This window comes from Schistocerca cancellata, chromosome 4 (genome assembly GCF_023864275.1).
Source record: "Schistocerca cancellata isolate TAMUIC-IGC-003103 chromosome 4, iqSchCanc2.1, whole genome shotgun sequence".
Classification (NCBI taxonomy): Eukaryota; Metazoa; Arthropoda; class Insecta; order Orthoptera; family Acrididae; genus Schistocerca; species Schistocerca cancellata.
In genome coordinates this window covers 239,834,504-239,853,677 of record NC_064629.1, presented here as the reverse complement: position 1 = coordinate 239,853,677, position 19,174 = coordinate 239,834,504, and the positions used below count along the sequence as shown (strand labels likewise).

The following is a 19,174-nucleotide window of genomic DNA, read 5'->3' as shown; positions in this document are numbered from 1 at the left end:
AAGTGGAATGATCATATAAAATTAGTTGTTGGTAAGGCGAGTGCCTGGTTGAGATTCATTGAGAGAGTCCTTAGAAAATGTAGTCCATCAACAAAGGAGGTGGCTTACAAAACACTCGTTCGACCTATACTTGAGTATTGCTCATCAGTGTGGGATCCGTACCAGGTCGGGTAGACGGAGGAGATAGAGAAGATCCAAAGAAGAGCGGCGCGTTTCGTCACAGGGTTATTTCGTAAGCGTGATAGCGTTACGGAGATGTTTAAAAAACTCAAGTGGCAGTCTCTGCAATAGAGGCGCACTGCATCGCGGTGTAGCTTGCTGTCCAGGTTTCGAGACGGTGCGTTTCTGGATGAGGTATCGAATATATTGCTTCCCCCTACTTATACCTCCCGAAGAGATCACGAATGTAAAATTAGAGAGATTCGAGCGCGCACGGAGGCTTGCCGGCAGTCTGTGTACTGACTTAGTAGAAAACCCTAAGAAATTTTGGTCTTATGTCAAAGTGGTATGTGGATCAAAACAAAATGTCCAGACACTCTGTGACCAAAATGGTACTGAAACAGAGGATGACAGACTAAAGGCCGAAATACTGAATGTCTTTTTCCAAAGCTGTTTCACAGAGGAAGACTGCACTGTAGTTCCTTCTCTAGAATGTCGCACAGATGACAAAATGGTAGATATCGAAATAGACGACAGAGGGATAGAGAAACAATTAAAATCGCTCAAAAGAGGAAAGGCCGCTGGACCTGATGGGATACCAGTTCGATTTTACACAGGGTACGCGAAGGAACTTGCCGCCCTTCTTGCAGCGGTGTACCGTAGGTCTCTAGAAGAGCGTAGCGTTCCAAAGGATTGGAAAAGGGCACAGGTCATCCCCGTTTTCAAGAAGAGACGTCGAACAAATGTGCAGAACTATAGACCTATATCTCTAACGTCGATCAGTTGTAGAATTTTGGAACACGTATTATGTTCGAGTATAATGACTTTTCTAGAGACTAGAAATCTACTCTGTAGGAATCGGCGTGGGTTTCGAAAAAGACGATCGTGTGAAACCCAGCTCGCGCTATTCGTCCATGAGACTCAGAGGGCCATAGACACGGGTGTTTCTTGACTTCCGCAAGGCGTTTGATACAGTTTCCCACAGTCGTTTAATGAACAAAGTAAGAACATATGGACTGTCAGACCAATTGTGTGATCGGATTGAAGAGTTCCTAGATAACAGAACGCAGCATGTCGTTCTCAATGGAGAGAAGTATTCCGAAGTAAGAGTGATTTCAGGTGTGCCGCAGGGGAGTGTCGTAGGATCGTTGCTATTCACAATATACATAAATGACCTTGTGGATGACATCGGAAGTCCACTGAGGCTTTTTTCGGATGATGCTGTGGTATATCGAGAGGTTGTAACAATGGAAAATTGTACTGAAATGCAGGAGGATCTGCAGCGAATTGACGCATGGTGCAGGGAATGGCAATTGAATCTCAAAGTAGACAAGTGTTATGTGCTGCGAATACATAGAAAGATAGATCCCTTATCATTTAGCTACAAAATAGGTCAGCAACTGGAAGCAGTTAATTCCATAAATTATCTGGGAGTACGCATTAGGAGTGATTTAAAATGGAATGATCATACACTCCTGGAAATTGAAATAAGAACACCGTGAATTCATCGTCCCAGGAAGGGGAAACTTTATTGACACATTCCTGGGGTCAGACACATCACATGATCACACTGACAGAACCACAGGCACGTAGACACAGGTAACAGAGCATGCACAATGTCGGCACTAGTACAGTGTATATCCACCTTTCGCAGCAATGCAGGCTGCTATTCTCCCATGGAGACGATCGTAGAGATGCTGGATGTAGTCCTGTGGAACGGCTTGCCATGCCATTTCCAACTGGCGCCTCAGTTGGACCAGCGTTCGTGCTGGACGTGCAGACCGCGTGAGACGACGCTTCATCCAGTCCCAAACATGCTCAATGGGGGACAGATCCGGAGATCTTGCTGGCCAGGGTAGTTGACTTACAGCTTCTAGAGCACGTTGGGTGGCACGGGATACATGCGGACGTGCATTGTCCTGTTGGAACAGCAAGTTCCCTTGTCGGTCTAGGAATGGTAGAACGATGGGTTCGATGACGGTTTGGATGTACCGTGCACTATTCAGTGTCCCCTCGACGATCACCAGTGGTGTACGGCCAGTGTAGGAGATCGCTCCCCACACCATGATGCCGGGTGTTGGCCCTGTGTGCCTCGGTCGTATGCAGTCCTGATTGTGGCGCTCACCTGCACGGCGGCAAACACGCATACGACTGTCATTGGCACCAAGGCAGAAGCGACTCTCATCGCTGAAGACGACACGTCTCCATTCGTCCCTCCATTCACGCCTGTCGCGACACCACTGGAGGCGGTCTGCACGATGTTGGGGCGTGAGCGGAAGACGGCCTAACGGTGTGCGGGACCGTAGTCCAGCTTCATGGAGACGGTTGCGAATGGTCCTCGCCGATACCCCAGGAGCAACAGTGTCCCTAATTTGCTGGGAAGTGGCGGTGCGGTCCCCTACGGCACTGCGTAGGATCCTACGGTCTTAGCGTGCATCCATGCGTCGCTGCGGTCCGGTCCCAGGTCGACGGGCACGTGCACCTTCCGCTGACCACTGGCGACAACATCGATGTACTGTGGAGACCTCACGCCCCACGTGTTGAGCAATTCGGCGGTACGTCCACCCGGCCTCCCGCATGCCCACTACAAGCCCTCGCTCAAAGTCCGTCAAATGCACATACGGTCACGTCCACGCTGTCGCGGCATGCTACCAGTGTTAAAGACTGCGATGGAGCTCCGTATGCCACGGCAAACTGGCTGACACTGACGGCGGCGGTGGACAAATGTTGCGCAGCTAGCGCCATTCGACGGCGAACACCGCGGTTCCTGGTGTGTCCGCTGTGCCGTGCGTGTGATCATTGCTTGTACAGCCCTCTCGCAGTGTCCGGAGCAAGTATGGTGGGTCTGACACACCGGTGTCAATGTGTTCTTTTTTCCATTTCCAGGAGTGTATAAAGTTGATCGTCGGTAAAGCAGATGCCAGGCTGAGATTCATTGGAAGAATCCTAAGTAAATGCAATCCGAAAACAAAGGAAGTAGGTTACAGTACACTTGTTCGCCCACTGCTTGAATACTGCTCAGCAGTGTGGGATCCGTACCAGATAGGGTTGATAGAAGAGATAGAGAAGATCCAACGGAGAGCAGCGCGCTTCGTTGCAGGATCATTTAGCAATCGCGAAAGCGTTACGGAGATGATAGATAAACTCCAGTGGAAGACTCTGGAGGAGAGACGCTCAGCAGCTCGGTACGGGCATTTGTTGAAGTTTCGAGAACATACCTTCACCGAGGAGTCAAGCAGTATATTGCTGCCTCCTACGTATATCTCGCAAGGAGACCGTGAGGATAAAATCAGAGAGATTAGAGCCCACACATAGGCATACCGACAATACTCCTTTCCACGAACAATACGAGACTGGAATAGAAGGGAGAACCGATAGAGGTACTCAAGGTACCCTCCGCCACACACCGTTAGGTGGCTTGCGGAGTATGGATGTAGATGTAGATGTCGTTCCTCCCGCGAACCATACGCGACTGGAACAGGAAAGGGAGGTAATGACAGTGGCACGCAAAGCGCCCTCCGCCACACACCGTTGGGTGGCTTGCGGCGTATAAATGTAGATGTAGTTGTAGTTTAATGAATGGCCCTAGCTTGAAAGTACGACTTGGTTTTAGATTTTCTTTCGTAGAAGCTTTTTTGTCTGAGGGAAATATCGTACAGTCTTGCATAGAATGTTCTGGAAAGTTGGGAAGCAGAATGGTGGACTTTTGACGGCGTACCTGTGCGGGGCCGCGCGCCGGCGTCTGAGGCGCGGGCCTGTCGCTCGCGGTCTGCCAGCCCGAGGCGCTCCGCCAGCCTGCTGGGCGCCAGGCTGCTCGCCGACGCCCACGTGGCTCCCACGTGGCGCACAGACGTGGGCGACGACACCGCCGCCGCCGCCGCCGCCCCCTCTTCCTCCTGCAGACAGCACAGCGCCTTCCCCTCACACAACTCTCCCACACACTCTCCGAGCGTCACATTTATTTATTTATTTATCTGAAGAGCGGAAATGACAAACGTTCTAAGTGCCATTGTTTCAAAGAACGCGTTTTCAGCGATGTTGTGTTCTCGGGTCTCTTTTGCATGTCACTAGACTTCCTTCCAAGTGCCAAATCGTGCTGAAAATTGGCCAGACATTCGTTAGTAAAACGATTTAACACTTCGAACGTTTGACATTTCCTTTCTTTACTTATCTATCAGGTTCCATAGACCATTTGAACCAGTGCTACTTGGTCTGGGCACGTGCCTGAACATGGCTTACAATGCTGATCACAAAAAATTCTATGGCATTAAGAAAATTTATTAAAGAGAATTAAGGAATTAATAATACATGAAAAAATTATGAGATTCTACGATGAAATGACACATTACAAAGATAATTTCTCAAATGCTGCGAGAAACTCCTGTAGGGATTAGGAGGAGTGTGCCACAAGGAAACCTATTAACTTACGAGTAAACCTACCCAAGGGATATCCTTCGGTTTTGACAGATTTCGAATATGTTTTAGTATAGGGAAAAATAAGAGACACAAAATTTCTTATACGTGCCCATTCGGCCGTTAAGGAGGTGAAATACCCCCATGAAAAAAAAAGAACTGAGTTTAATATTTCTTAATAACTTCAATTAAAAGTTAATGGTTTTTAATGCACGCCACGCGGGATTAGCCGAGCGGTCTTACGTGCTGCAGTCATGGACTGTGTGGCTGGTCCCGGCGGAGGTTCGAGTCCTCCCTGGGGCATGAGTAGGTGTGTTTGTCCTTAGTATAATTTAGGTTAAATAGTGTGTAAGCTTAGGGACTGATGACCTTAGCAGTTAAGTACCATAAGATTTCACACACATTTGAACACTTTTTTAATGCACGTTACAATGGTGCTTCCAGATTCGTCGAAAAGGTAATTTTTTTCGAAATCTCTCACTGCAACTGTTTTGTTTTTCATTTCGACGTTGACGGAAAAGTTTCTTTGAATCCCTCACCGCCGCTATTTTGTTTTTCATTTTGACATTTCGCTAATAACAAAACGTGTAGCATCGTTGTTACCAAATTCAATCATGTAACATGAATTGGTATTCCAAAGACACATTTGTCATAAATAAGCTAGAAATATCTCTTTGCCTCTGTACGCGTCCCCAGTATGTGTCGGCTTCAATGCCCGTCGACATGCTGGAATAAGTATTCCATACAGAAATATATTCTAGATATATATTCTCGATATATTGTTCTATATCTGCATTTTCTTTTAATTCTGTGAACTATCAAATATATTGTGTTGTATTTGAGTTTTATTTTAACATTTGGTGTAATTTTTTGTTTCAAGCTGTAACATTTTCAGATTTAATTATTTGAAATTGTTGGTTTAGTATGGCACAAGCTATTTGCGGAAGGACGAATGTCGTTGGCTGATGACGGACGGTCATTACCGAACCCATTATCCGGCAAGTGTAGGCCCTCATTACTGAAGACTGGTGAGTTAAGGTGGCAGCCATCGCCCCAGGACCGGATGGTGTGTCCGAATTGCAACGCACGTGAAGGGCTCTCCGTAGACTTGTGCCATTCTTCGATGAATTTCCGTTCCCCTCATTACTTCCGCTGTAAGAAACACACTACACCTCTTTGTTCTTCTTTTGAAGCGTACATTACACGACAAAGGTTAAACCTTTAATGAGTACCTTATAATTACATATTGATTTCCCATAGGCCCTGCACGTAGCCGAGCGGTTGGTTTGGTTTAGTTTTTTTGGGGAAGGAGACCAGACAGCGAGGTCATCGATCTCGTCGGATTAGGGAAGGACGGGGAAGGAAGTCGGCCGTGCCCTTTGAAACGAACCATCCCGGCATTTGCCTGGAGCGATTTAGGGAAATCACGGAAAACCTAAATTAGGATGGTCGGACGCGGGATTGAACCGTCGTCCTCCCGAATGCGAGTCCAGTGTGTAGCCGAGCGCTCGCAAGTGTGGCAGACTACACGACTAGTGTGATGTAACACGTTCGTTGCATAGGCGTATTTCTCGTGGGCCCCGTTTAACTCCCACGTCCCTCTAGCGGCGAGTTTGGGGTATCGGTGCCCTAATACCGACCACACCTTCTACGCAGGAGTGGGATTAAGATCCATTCAGCGATTTTCATTTTACAGTCTCCGACAAAAATTCTTCGTAAGCAGAATTTTACATACTTTATATGACCTGTTGAGTGATTATTTGAGTACCCAGCGTATGGTTTCCTTCTTCGTAGATACTGCTTAGTTTATACGGGAACTATACAGTACTAACAGCCATTACTATGGTTGGTGGCTTTATTCCAAATCATATACAGACCAAGTGGTATACAACAGAGCTTCTAATTCATCCCTGAATGGCGGACGTATGAGTTCCGTAGCACAGTACACGTGTGAGACTGGTTTTTGGTCATGGTCCCCTAATTTACAGCCAAAGACAGAGAATAAAATATCTATTGAACCAACAAGAATGTCCGCCTTTGCGCTGTACGCATCCCTTACCCCATTACAAATACATGAAGTTCTCACGAATCAGACCTCCTTCCTTTATCGAATACCTTAGCTGGTGCAATATATCAAAATTTCCTTCCCTCAGAACTCGTTATGTAATGAAATATCATTTTTGAAGATCTGTAAAAACATTTTGTATCTGATAATACCACTATTATTGACATCATTAGTGTGATTAGTGCTGTTACTGCTACTACTACTAATTATTATTATTATTATTATTATTATTATTATTATTATTAGCAGCAGCAGCAGAATAGCCACTATTAACGCTGTTAATTCTTAATCAGTAGGGGAGAGCTGTATGCCTTGCAACACTTCTCAGGATTCTACCTCTTGCCGGCCATATAGTAGAAGTATCATAGATTTTATTATTCCATTCTGAAATGGTAGCATTCACACTATGTGCTCTGCAGTCCTTTTCTGAAAATTATTCCGGAGAAGTAAGGTTTTTGCAAAAGTGAAATTCTGTTCCAAGATACCCAGGAACAAATATTCTATTTAAATTTGAAATGGCTGAAATCGAGAAAATATTGTCAACACTGTATTTAAAAGTCAGGGTGCTACATTCTTACTCTAGTACACCAATATGTAAGTGAATTCAGATTAACAAGAATTATTATCAAAAACCAGTTACAAGTTGGAAATATTATGAAACAGAAAGTGTTGGCAACTACCACAAACTTCCATTTTCAAGACAGCGATAACTGTTAAGATATTAAAGAAACCCATTTCATTTGCAAGTATCAGGTGTTTCATGGTAGCTGACCTTGTGCTTCAAGGTAAAACATAGTGCGTGACTAATGAAGTATGGCTTAACCATCCACGTGTTATGTAATTAGTTTTAAAAATATACAGAATTTTACATAAAACTCTGTAGCTAAAGAATTAACAATATCCTTAGAACAGTTAATTGCTAATACAGGAAATTTAACATTAGTTTATAAATCAGTGGCACAGTGGCTCATTTCATTTCTTGAAACTTTTTGTGTGTCGAACAGTGTAATCTACACTGCCAGACCAAGAAAGTGAACCATCCTCAAGGCAAGGCTGGATGTCAGTGAATACATACCATCAATGGGTATGGAAACGATTCGAGTTGCAATTCTGTGTGACAGGCAGAATCGTCACCACAGCACCATTAAAATTGTCCGTGTTTAGTGCTATAACCATGTCTCATACGGTATCTAAGAGACGCGAACAGCGTTACATGTTGAGGAATCACTGTGAAGGACACGGAGATGACACGTGATCATATGAGGCAGCGTTATCAAGTACTGGACAGCGTTTGAAACTGACCTCATTGTGGGTCTCCATTTGGCCGGCTACCTGAATCGTGCAGTATGCATATTTGTGATACATGCAGATATGACAGTGGCCAGATATTAGACTGCACGGGAGTGTGAGGGCAGAAATACTCGTCGTCAAGCTTCCGGTCGATCACAATTGACCATCAGCAGGGAAGATCGCCGTATTGTGCACCAGGCACAATGTAACGCGCCGCGCGGAGTGGCCGCGCGGTTTGAGGCGCCATGTCACGGATTGCGCGGCCTCTCCCGCCGAGGTTCGAGTCCTCCCTCGGGAGTTGGTGTGTGTGTTGTTCTTAGTATAATTTAGTTTAAGTAGTGTGTAAGTCTAGGGGCCGATGACCTCAGCAGTTTGGTCCGTTAGGAATCCTCCCCCCCCCCCCCCCCCCCACACACACACACAGCGTAGCGCCATCACACCGGCGCCTGCCATCCGAGTACAGGTAATGGACTCCCTGCAACAATCTGTATTATCCAGTTCCAGTGATCGGAAGTTAGCAGCAGCCGGATTATGGATTACCGTCCCTTGTGTAGGCTAACGTTAACACTGCAAGACAAACGGATGGGTTTGAGTGGAGTCATGAGTGGTAAGCATTGACTGCTGCCGAACTGCAGTTCTGCACTACCCCACACGACCAACACTGGCGGGTATGGTGGCACCTGGGGGCGGTCCAATTCTTCATATGTTTTGGAGAGGCACAGCAGTGTTATTCCTGGTGTCATGGCGTGGGGAGCCACTGGATATCACTTCAGGTCACAGCTGGTAGTGATTAAACGAACTCTTATGGCACCGTCTTACATCACGGACATTCTGCATCGTCATGTCTCGCATCTAGTGCCTTTTTCAACACGACAATGCACGTCCGCACATGGTTGTGTCTCTATAAACGCTATGCGTGACGTTTAGATACTCCCATGTCAAGCAGGAATGCAAGATGTGTCATCAATAGAACAGGTGTGGGACCAGCTCGGAACTCCATCCCAGCTTCAGTATCCAGCATATCAACGACCAATTACAGCAGCTGTGGGAGAGCAAGCCTCAGGAGACGATAGAGAGACGTTATGATACTCTTCCCAAGCGAATCACTGCATGCATCTAGGCCAGAGGAATTGCAGCGTCACACTGATAAGTGGGCTCCATACTGCTAAGTTCTTTATAAATTTCACTAGATTTTTTTAATCACTGGAATGACATCACTTGCTCTCTCACATTATATTTCATGTCGTTACCCGCTCCGCTTCTGGGTGCTACACCTTTCTGATACTGCGTTTGGCAGGTAAGTGTTAAGCGGGTAGCCTCTCCATACAGGCGCCTCCCACTGCCGACGCAAACTAGGCTATTTTTACGGCCTGCATGAGGTAAACATCAGTAGTCGGTTCGCTAGCCTCTCTTAATTGAACACAACTATCCTGGTTCATCAAGTCGTTTGTACTCCACCTACCTCCCTTACCAAAGATTGTATACGCGATACTCTGGCTATGTTATCTGTGTTACGTGTAGTATACATAGTGGAAAACCTCCTTTTGCTTTGTGAAATTCAAGATATCGGAATTAGATTCCTAGCATATTATAACAGTCATAAAACTAAACTCCGCCCGAACAGGTCATGAAGACCCAACGGTACCAACCGGCCGCCGTGTTATCCTCAGACCACAGGCATCTCTGGATGCAGATATGGAGGGGCATGTGGTCAGCTCACCGCTTGTCAGGACGTATGTCAGTTTATGCGACCGGAGCCGCTACCTGTCGATCAAGTAGCTCCTCAGTTTGCCTCACAAGGGCTGAGTATAGCCCGCTTGCCAACAGCGCTCGTCATACCGAATGGTCACCCATCCAAGTGCTAGCCCAGCCTGACAGCGCTTAACTTCGGTGAGGCAAGGCCGTTGGCTTATAATAGTCATAGGGGGTAAGTAATTTTTTTGCGTGGGTAATACTCTCAACGCTTGTATACTCAGAGATATGAATGCAAGTATGCTTTTTGATAGAACTAAGAAAGTTTTAACAACATTAGGTCGCTGTTAAAACACTTGTGACATAATACTCGCCATTTAAAATTTTCGCAAAAAATATCCCAGAGAAACTACTTTTTATTTTATTAGCATAGGCCTATTTTGTTGCTCCACATAATTTTGCATACACAGTGCACTGCAGTAGCAGTGATGTCACTTGTCTGAGCGTTGTCAGGTGGAATCACAATGGAACCTTACAGCAGTGAAGTGTGTGCAGACACACATTTCATGTATACAGTGCTGTTGGCAGTGCATCAGAAGTTGCAAGTTTGTACCACATAAAATACCAGAAAGTCGTACATATACGAGGATCCATCAGCATTTCTGTCAGGGAAGTCGCACATGTTGTAGGAAATCAGAAAGGCCTGCCCACATTAGAACCCAAGTGTAGAATATGGCTTTGGAGACTGTGAAACTCTCAATGAGAAGAAGAGCAGAACTATCCCTTGTACTAAGCCACACTACTGCACCTAGAGTATTGCACTGCATTTCACTGTAACCGTATCATCTCCAATGAGTTCAGCGTATCAGTTAAAGGAACTACGATCCTATAGTGAGAGTCTTGAGTGAATTTTTATCAGTGGATGCAACAACAAGCTGCAATCAAACATCAGCTTTTAAATACTAGTTTATTTACCATAGTAGTGTGGTTCACACGAGAAGATATTTTTACTCATTGTAATACACATTTCTGGACTGATATAAACCCATAGAGTGTTCATCAGTCACCACTTTGCTACCTGGCAGCTTTTTCCAAAAACCGTCATATAACTTCTTTATTAATCAAATGTGCATATCCGACCAAAAACAATGTTCAAATGTGTGTGAAATCTTATGGACTTAACTGCTAAGGTCATCAGTCCCTAAGCTTACACACTACTTAACTTAAATTATCCTAAGAACAAACACACACACACACCCCGAGGGAGGACTCGAACCTCCGCCGGGACCAGCCGCACAGTCCATGACTGTAGCGCCTTACACCGCTCGGGCATATCCGACCAATAAATGAAGTCAATTTCCTAACGCTGCATGAGAACTGCAACCAACAATAACAACTGCTAACAACTGCATTTTTAGTTGTTTCTGTATCTCTTTTGCTTTTATTACAGTGATGGTTCAAATGTCTCTGAGCCTTACGGGAATTAACATTTAAGGCCATCAGTCCCCTATAACTTAGAACTACTTAAACCTAACTAACCTAAGGACATCACACACATCCATGCCCGAGGCAGGATTCGAACCTGCGACCGTAGTGGTCGCGCGATTCCAGACTGAAGCGCCTAGAACCACTCGGTCACAGCGGCCGGCCTGGTACAGTGAACAAGTCTTGTTATTACGGCAGCTTTGCGGCTTTTAGCTGGCTGGGGAAAGGGAAGATTCACTAGAGGGAACGGCACTAGTCGTAAAGGTATTTTCTGCTGATAGCCAATCTCCGAACATGTAGAGTGCAGAAGAGTACAGTCTACCAGCCGAGCCCAACAGAAGCATGGAGTGAGGATGGCTTGCATGCCATAAAACGTCATTGGTTCGAAGCAAAAAAATGATTTTTAGCAGAAATAAAATTTGAAAGACATGAGAGAAGACAATCCTATGAGGTGTGGGAGCAGCCATTAAGCCAAGACAAGGCTATCTTGAATTTTTATTCAAAATGTAGTAAGGGGTTCTGTGGTTGCTCATAGTAATTATTTTGGTAGCGGGGAAGAGTTCCTACGCATATATACAGGGACATACTCGCACTGACCATAACCTGAAATCTGTTACATAGTGGGGGAGATGATCTGCTTCTTCCTCCTGCTAATGGAGAACCATAACGCATTGGTTAATCCTCTGAGCCCCAACAATTAAAAAAAATAATTTTAATATTTTTCACAAAACTGACCTTTATTTTCACAGTAAGCAATGAATACAAAAAGAAATAGGCAAAAAGTAGACAATCAATTATTTTAAGGAGATGGTTTCACTTTTGAAACACTGGGAGATAACGTTCTCAACTACTCATGATTTCATGAGATATATCTGAAAGAAATTTCGCACTTTTTCTTTACACATGCCACTTCTCGAAACTTCCATGAACCCATAACGCCTAAAACAAATTATAATCCGAATTACAAAGCAAAATGGGCCTAAATTTTAATAAATTTCTATCTAAAGTACATACTGCCCAGTTGTTTCATATCAAAACCACTTTGAAATGTGCAGCAGCAGACTGCAGACGATTAGATATATAGATCGAATAACTAATGAGGAAGTACTGAGACGAATTAGAGAGGAAAAGAAATTCATGGCACAACTTTACTAAAAAAAGACACATACTCGTATTGATAGGACAAATCCTGAGGCATCAAGGAGTTGTCAGTTTGATAATGGAGCGAAGCGTATTGGGTAAAAACTGCAGAGGGAGACCAAAGCATGAATACAGTAAGCAAGCTCAAATGGATGTATCTTGAAGTAGCTATGCAGAGATAAAGATACTAGCACAGGACAGACAAGCACGGAGAGCTGCATCAAAGCTGTCCTCATCACCACCACCACCACCACCATCATCACGAACAGAAACAGCACTAACAGAGAAAAAAGAAACCCCTGCGACAGCACTATCTTCCCTTATCAACTATTCGTAGAAAGAAGAAGATATTTCCTCTTAGCTTGTCTATTCTGAGCAGTAGCAGTGAGTGCTCCGGAGGTAAGCCAGGCATGGAAATTCTGAGGCCTCGGCAAGCGGCGAGCTCCACTGATCCCCCGAAGGAGCGACCGGTCACGCGCACTGGAAGCTGTTAATGCCGCTGGCCACCACCCAGGTCTCAGCAAGCTCCTGCACAAATCACTCGGTTTGATGCGGCTTAAGCTATTTGTCTGTTAGTTTTCGTGCTGCATCTGATGAATAATTTCTTCGCCATAGCTTCAGCGCTAGGGTAGAAATGCGCGCTCCATGTTTGGTGGTCTGGCGCTTTCTACGTCCAATGGAGTCTTTTAACGCCAGTGCAAACGATCCACACTTACGTATTACACTTTTTTTTCTTTCGCTGTTGTAGCGTGAATGATACATAAAAGGGTGCTAAAGGATTGAAAATCTTCCATGTTTTTGTTAACCACCATGCTATTTACCTCAAGTAGTTTATATGCAGCCACGAAGTCATTGTCGATGGATTCGTTGTATAACTTGTTCTCACTACTTTTGTCGCGTTAACGCTCCATAAAAAATCCTTTTTGCAGAAAAAATGATTGCCTTCTTCAGGAATGTGGAACGGGAAAACACAGATAGAACTAGGCCCCATATCGTATTTTTATGTATTATTTTACTTCAGTGTAATATGTGATGCTAACGTGCAATAAAACCTTATTTTACTGATTAAAGCACTGGCAGATTTATGCAAAATGATTTTGCAAACCATTGTCTCAGCAGCATCAAATCGACGTCTTCGGTTATGCAACGCAAGCCATTTTACGGTGCGTTTTTTTTTTTTTTTTTTTTTTTGTGGTTTTAGGGCGCACAACTTCAATGGTCATTAGCGCCCTGACTACGTTAAGAATGCACCGCGAGGCACAAGTTGACAACAACAACTAAAAGGGAAAACACGATAAAAGACAGACTGACAGGCATAGGATTAAAAAACAGCATCATCAAATGTCCTTTGAGAGGTCTGTCAAATTGATAAAACGAAGAACACGAGCAGCTGCTCGTGGGTCATCCGCTAAAATGGCATCGAAAGTACTTGGCAGGTTAAGATCTAGACGCAGTGTGTTAAAATCTGGACAGGAAATTAAAATGTGTCGAACCGTCAGCAAGTGCCCACATGGGCAGAACGGCGCCGGCGCAGCCGTCAGCAGATGGCGATGGCTGAACCGGCAGTGTCCAATTCTTAACCGGGCCAAAACTACCTCCTCCCGCCGAGAAGGGCGTGAGGAGGACGTCCAAGCCACGGGAAGAGGTTTTAAGGCCCGAAGCTTGTTGTCTGTAAGTGCAGCCCAATCGGCATGCCACAGCGATAGAATGCGCTGACAAATGACCCTGCTAAAATCGGACGAAGGGACACAACAAGAAGCTGTCCGAGGCTGGAGGACCGCAGCCTTGGCCGCGGCATCTGCAGCTTCATTCCCAGGGATACCGACATGGCCAGGAAACCACATAAAGCTAACCGGAGAACCGACGTCCACCAGCTGCTGAAGAGAGCGTTGGATCCGGTGTATGAAAGGGTGAACCGGGTACGGATCACTGAGGCTCTGGATGGCGCTCAGGGAGTCGGAGCAGATGACATAAGCAGAATGTCGGTGGCGGCAGATGTAAAGAACAGCCTGGTAGAGGGCAAAGAGCTCAGCTGTGAAGACCGAACAATGGCCATGGAGCCGGTATTTGAAACTTTGTGCCCCGACAATAAAGGAACACCCGACCCCGTCATTGGTCTTAGAGCCATCTGTATAAATGAAAGTCATGTTGATGAACTTCGAACGAAGTTCCAAAAAACGGGAGTGGTAGACCGTTTACGGTGCGTGGCGAGTGGTAATTTTGGTATGGCTATATTTTTCCCCCTTCCCCGTTACTTTCGCGAACGGAGCGTGGGAAGAATAATTGTCGGCGAACCCCCGCATTAGCCTCATTTCTCGGATGTTCTTGTAGTCATTTCGCGAAACGTATGTGGGAGGAAGTAATATGTTGCCCGACTCTTCTCGGAACGTTCTCTGTCGGAATTTCTACAGTAAATCTCTCCGTGACGCACAACGTCTCTCTTCCAGCGTTTGCAGCTGGAGTTTATTGAGCATCTCTGTAGTACTCTCGAGCCGACTGAACAACCCCGTGAAGAAACGCGCAACGCTTTGTTCGACCTTGTCTCTCTCTTCTATGGACTCAGTCTGATAGGATCCCAGAGTGACGAGCAATACTCAAGAACTGGTAACAAACGTTTTGTAAGCCACTTATTTTGTAGATGAATTACATTTGCTGAAAATCCTTCCACTGAATCTCGGCCTGACGCCTACTTTTCCTACAACTTGTTTTATGTGGTAATTCCACTTGACGTCGCTGCGAATGGTTAATCCTAATTATTTTACCGTAGTTACTTTTTCTGTTTTGTCACCAACACTGTAATCATACAGTAACGGTTTTTTTTTCGGTTATACATGCGCACTGCGTTACATTTCTTTACGATCAGGATCGACTGCCTGCACCAGCACCAATAATCTATCCTCTGCACGTTTTATCGTAATTCTATATAGTTTTATGGCTATGCTGTCTTCTTATAGACGACCATATCTTATGCGAAGTTCGTCAAGGGGCTTCTGACATTATCCATTAGATCATTTATACTACTTCCATATTTTATCTGCCTGTCATTAGGTAATCAAGAAATATGTAAGGACCTAAATATACTAAAACAAATAGCGGTAGCAAAAGGGTACACAAAAAGCTTTGTCACACATCCCTACAAAAAAATATAGGAAAATGAGTAATACAAAGACTCAGGACCACAAAATACAGTAAACAGCTAGAAGAAATTAGTGCGGATGACACATTCTCAGCAGTCAGAGAAGCAACTGAATAACACGGCCGTTAGATGCGGTTTTCAAATAATTGCTCTAAAAGTACAGCTTAGACAAAAGAAAGATGACAAACGTAATAAATATTTGAATTCAGGCTTATATAGAACACAGTGCAGTGATTGTGAGAAGTGTTATCTTGGACAGACGGGCAGGAATTTTAACATTAGGTTCAAGGAGCACACACATCCACTTGACTGCCCACAAGCACACCGTAACTAACGTAGACTACAATATTGTACACAGCGCCCAAGGCACGTCGGCTGAATCTTTTGGGAGCAATAGAGATTTCTGGAAATAGGAAATGCCACCCTTTTAAATTTCTTAATCAACAGAATGAGTCTGCAGCCAACACCTACTACTCGTTGTATGACAGGCTGTTGTAGGTCTTATGTACTGGTGGAGCTCTGTTTCCCCCCTGGCCATGTACTGCCCAGGTTTCCTTATTTTGGATTCAGCGAGCCTGCTGTGCCCACAGCCATTTTATCGTGTTTTGATACACAGCTTTCAGTTCGCGTACTTGTGCACTGAATACGTCACGCACAAACGCTAGGAACTCACTTTTACAATTTTAAACGACATTTCATTATGATACCTTGTTTAAGCTTTAGATCTTTAATTAACTATATTTCTGATTCTATCCAGTTGCATTATGTCTTGGCTCTGCTCCGCCCGCGATTCCTTAGTCTCGGTCTTGATATGATCGCTGTGTCAGGAACCTTTTTATATCTTTTGGCATGCTACTGTCAATTAACTTTATTCTACTACACATTCACAAACACTTATTTGCAGCTACGTTTTCTAATTTATACTAATATTTGTTAAGGTTCTAGCCCTTCCTGATAGTGCATGTTAATGTACCTGATTTAGTACTCTGTAGAACGCCTGAAGACGTATTTCTGACTATATCGGACCATTGCAAACCGCCTTCGGCCAACGCACTAGCGGTCACTCATACTCAGCTGTTTGCACGGCAGTTACAAGCGCAGTACGCCAGCGACGAATATACATTAGAGGACATTTGTGTTTACCGTTTTATCATGATTTTATCCTGTGTGACGATACCGTTTATGGCTACATATTTTATTTGCTTACTCTGTTAACTTCATGAAGACAGCTATGTTTACTAACCTTCCATTCTATGTACATTACGATACTGCTTGTAATAGCTGATAGTCTACTACCATGTATAATTTTTCCATAAATACGCAAGTTCTCTCTTTTTAGATCAATTTGAAGATAATCGTAATTATTGTAACCGGTAATTGAATAAACAAATATTTACGATCAGTTACTGTTGTAGTGTTTACAAAATTTCATTACGCTGGGTCCCTTTCACCTCATTACTATGTCACCGCTCATTTATATACCGGGTGATCAAAAAGTCAGTATAAATTTGAAAACTGAATAAATCACGGAATAATGTAGATAGAAAGGTACAAATTGACACACATGCTTGCAATGACATGGGGTTTTATTAGAACCAAAAAAATACAAAAGTTCAAAAATGTCCGACAGATGGCGCTTCATCTGATCAGAATAGCAATAATTAGCATAACAAAGTAAGACAAAGCAAAGATGATGTTCTTTACAGGAAATGCTCAATACGTCAACCATCATTCCTCAACAATAGCTGTAGTCGAGGAATAATGTTGTGGACAGCACTGTGAAGCATGACCCCAAAGCCAATAATCGCACGGTCTGAGGTCTGGGGACGTGGGGGCCAAGCATGACGAAAGTGGCGGCTGAGCACATGATCATCACCAAACGACACGCGCAAGAGATGTTTTACGCGTCTTGCAATATGGAGTGGAGCACCATCCTGCATAAACATCGTACGTTCCAGCAGGTGTTCATCAGCCAGGCTGGGGATGATACGATTCTGTAACATACCGGCGTTCCTCTCACCCGTCACAGTAGCAGTTACTGACGTTTTGCTGTCCAGCGTCATCTGTCGAACATTTTGTGAACTTTTTTGGGTCCTAATAAAACTCTATGTCATTCCAAGCATGTGTGTCAATTTTTACCTATCTATCTACATTATTGCGCGGTTTATTAAGTTTTCAAATTTATACTGACTTTTTGATCGCCCGGTATATTGTAAACATTGTTATCGATATTTTTCTGTTAAGCGCGACTGGTTGAGTTCTATCTGCAGGAAAGTCGTGATACCAGTCACAAATTCGCGTGGGTTAGCCGTGAGGTGTAGGGCGCCTTGCCACGGTTCGCGCGGCTCCCCACGTCGGAGGTTCGAGTCCTCCCTGGGGCATGGATGTGTGTGTTGTCGTTAGTGTAAGTTAGTTTAAGTTAGTTTAAGTTAGATGAAGTAGTGTGTGAGCCTAGGGACCGATGACCTTAGCAGTTTGACCCCGTAGGAACTTACCACAAATTTCCAAAATTTTTCAGTCACAAAATTGGTCGAATACTCGGTAAGACAGTATTTTGTTCACGAAACTACAGTGCGGAACGGCATCGAATGCCTTCCTGAAATCAGGGAACACGGAATCAACATGTACTCCGTTGTCTGCGGCTCTCTGGATCTCATGCACAAACAGAACGAACTAAGTTTCGCAAGAAGTCTCTTTGCAGAGTCGGGAGTCCATATTATTTTTATATGGCAAAATTTCGTACTCAAAAACTTTCATGGTGCATGAGCATAAAACATGTTCCATAATTCTACAACAGACAGATGATAGTATATACGAAAACTATGTGATCAAAAGTATGCGGACACCCCCAAAAACATACTTTTTCATATTAGGTGCATTGTGCTACCACCTACTGCCAGGTACTCCATATCAGCGACCTCAGTAGTCATTAGATATCGTGAGAGAGCAGATTGGGGCGCTCCGCGGAACACACAGACTTCGAACGTGGTCAGGTGATTGGGTGTCACTTGTGTCATAGGTTTGTACGCGAGATTTCCACACTCCTAATCATCGCTAGCTCCACTGTTTCCAATGTGATAGTGAAGTGGAAATGTGAATGGACATGTACAGCACAAAAGCGTACAGGCCGACCTCGTCTGATGGCTGACAGAGACCGCCGCCAGTTAAATAGGGTCGTAATTTGCAACAGACAGACATCTATCCAGACCATCGCACAGGAATTCAAAACTGCATCAGGATCCACTGCAGGTACTATGACACTTAGGCGGCAGGTGAGAAAACTTGGATTTCATGGTCAAGCGCGGGACTGCTACGGTCGCAGGTTCGAATCCTGCCTCGGGCATGGATGTGTGTGATGTCCTTAGGTTAGTTAGGTTTAAGTAGTTCTAAGTTCTAGGCGACTGATGACCTCAGATGTTAAGTCCCATAGTTCTCAGAGCCATTTGAACCATTTTTCATGGTCAAGCGGCAGCTCGTAAGCCACACATGAAGCCGGTAAATGCCAAACGACGACTCGCTTGGTGTAAGGAGCGTAAATAGTGGACGATTGAACAGTGTGTGTAGTGCCAACAGTTAAATTCGGAGGCGGTGGTGTTATGGTGCGGTCTTGTTTTTGATGGAGTGGACTTGCACCCCTTGTTGTTTTGCGTGGCACTATCACAGCACAGGCCTACACTGACGCTTTAGGCAACTTCTTGCTTTGGAACGTCGACTTCGTGCCAGGTCTCACCGACCGACATCGATACCTTTCCTCAGTGCTGCACTCTGTGAAGAGTGGACTGCCATTCCCCAAG

The 19,174-nt window shown here is 44.7% G+C and overlaps 2 protein-coding genes across 3 annotated transcripts in view; both read right to left on the bottom strand.

The window, feature by feature from the left end:
- The window catches only part of LOC126184749 (diacylglycerol kinase 1-like), a 356,241-nt gene extending 352,316 nt beyond the window's left edge, over nt 1–3,925 (bottom strand). For both annotated transcript variants that reach the window (XM_049927288.1, XM_049927289.1), the window contains exon 1: nt 3,878–3,925. The gene's annotated coding sequence lies outside the window, so the exon portion shown is untranslated. The remainder of the gene's footprint in view (nt 1–3,877) is intronic.
- LOC126184040 (diacylglycerol kinase 1-like) overlaps nt 3,732–19,174 on the bottom strand; it is a 462,137-nt gene continuing 446,694 nt past the window's right edge. Inside the window, exon 5 of the mRNA XM_049926397.1 lies at nt 3,732–4,055. Within this exon, the coding sequence (XP_049782354.1) occupies nt 3,732–4,055 (324 nt within the window). The remainder of the gene's footprint in view (nt 4,056–19,174) is intronic.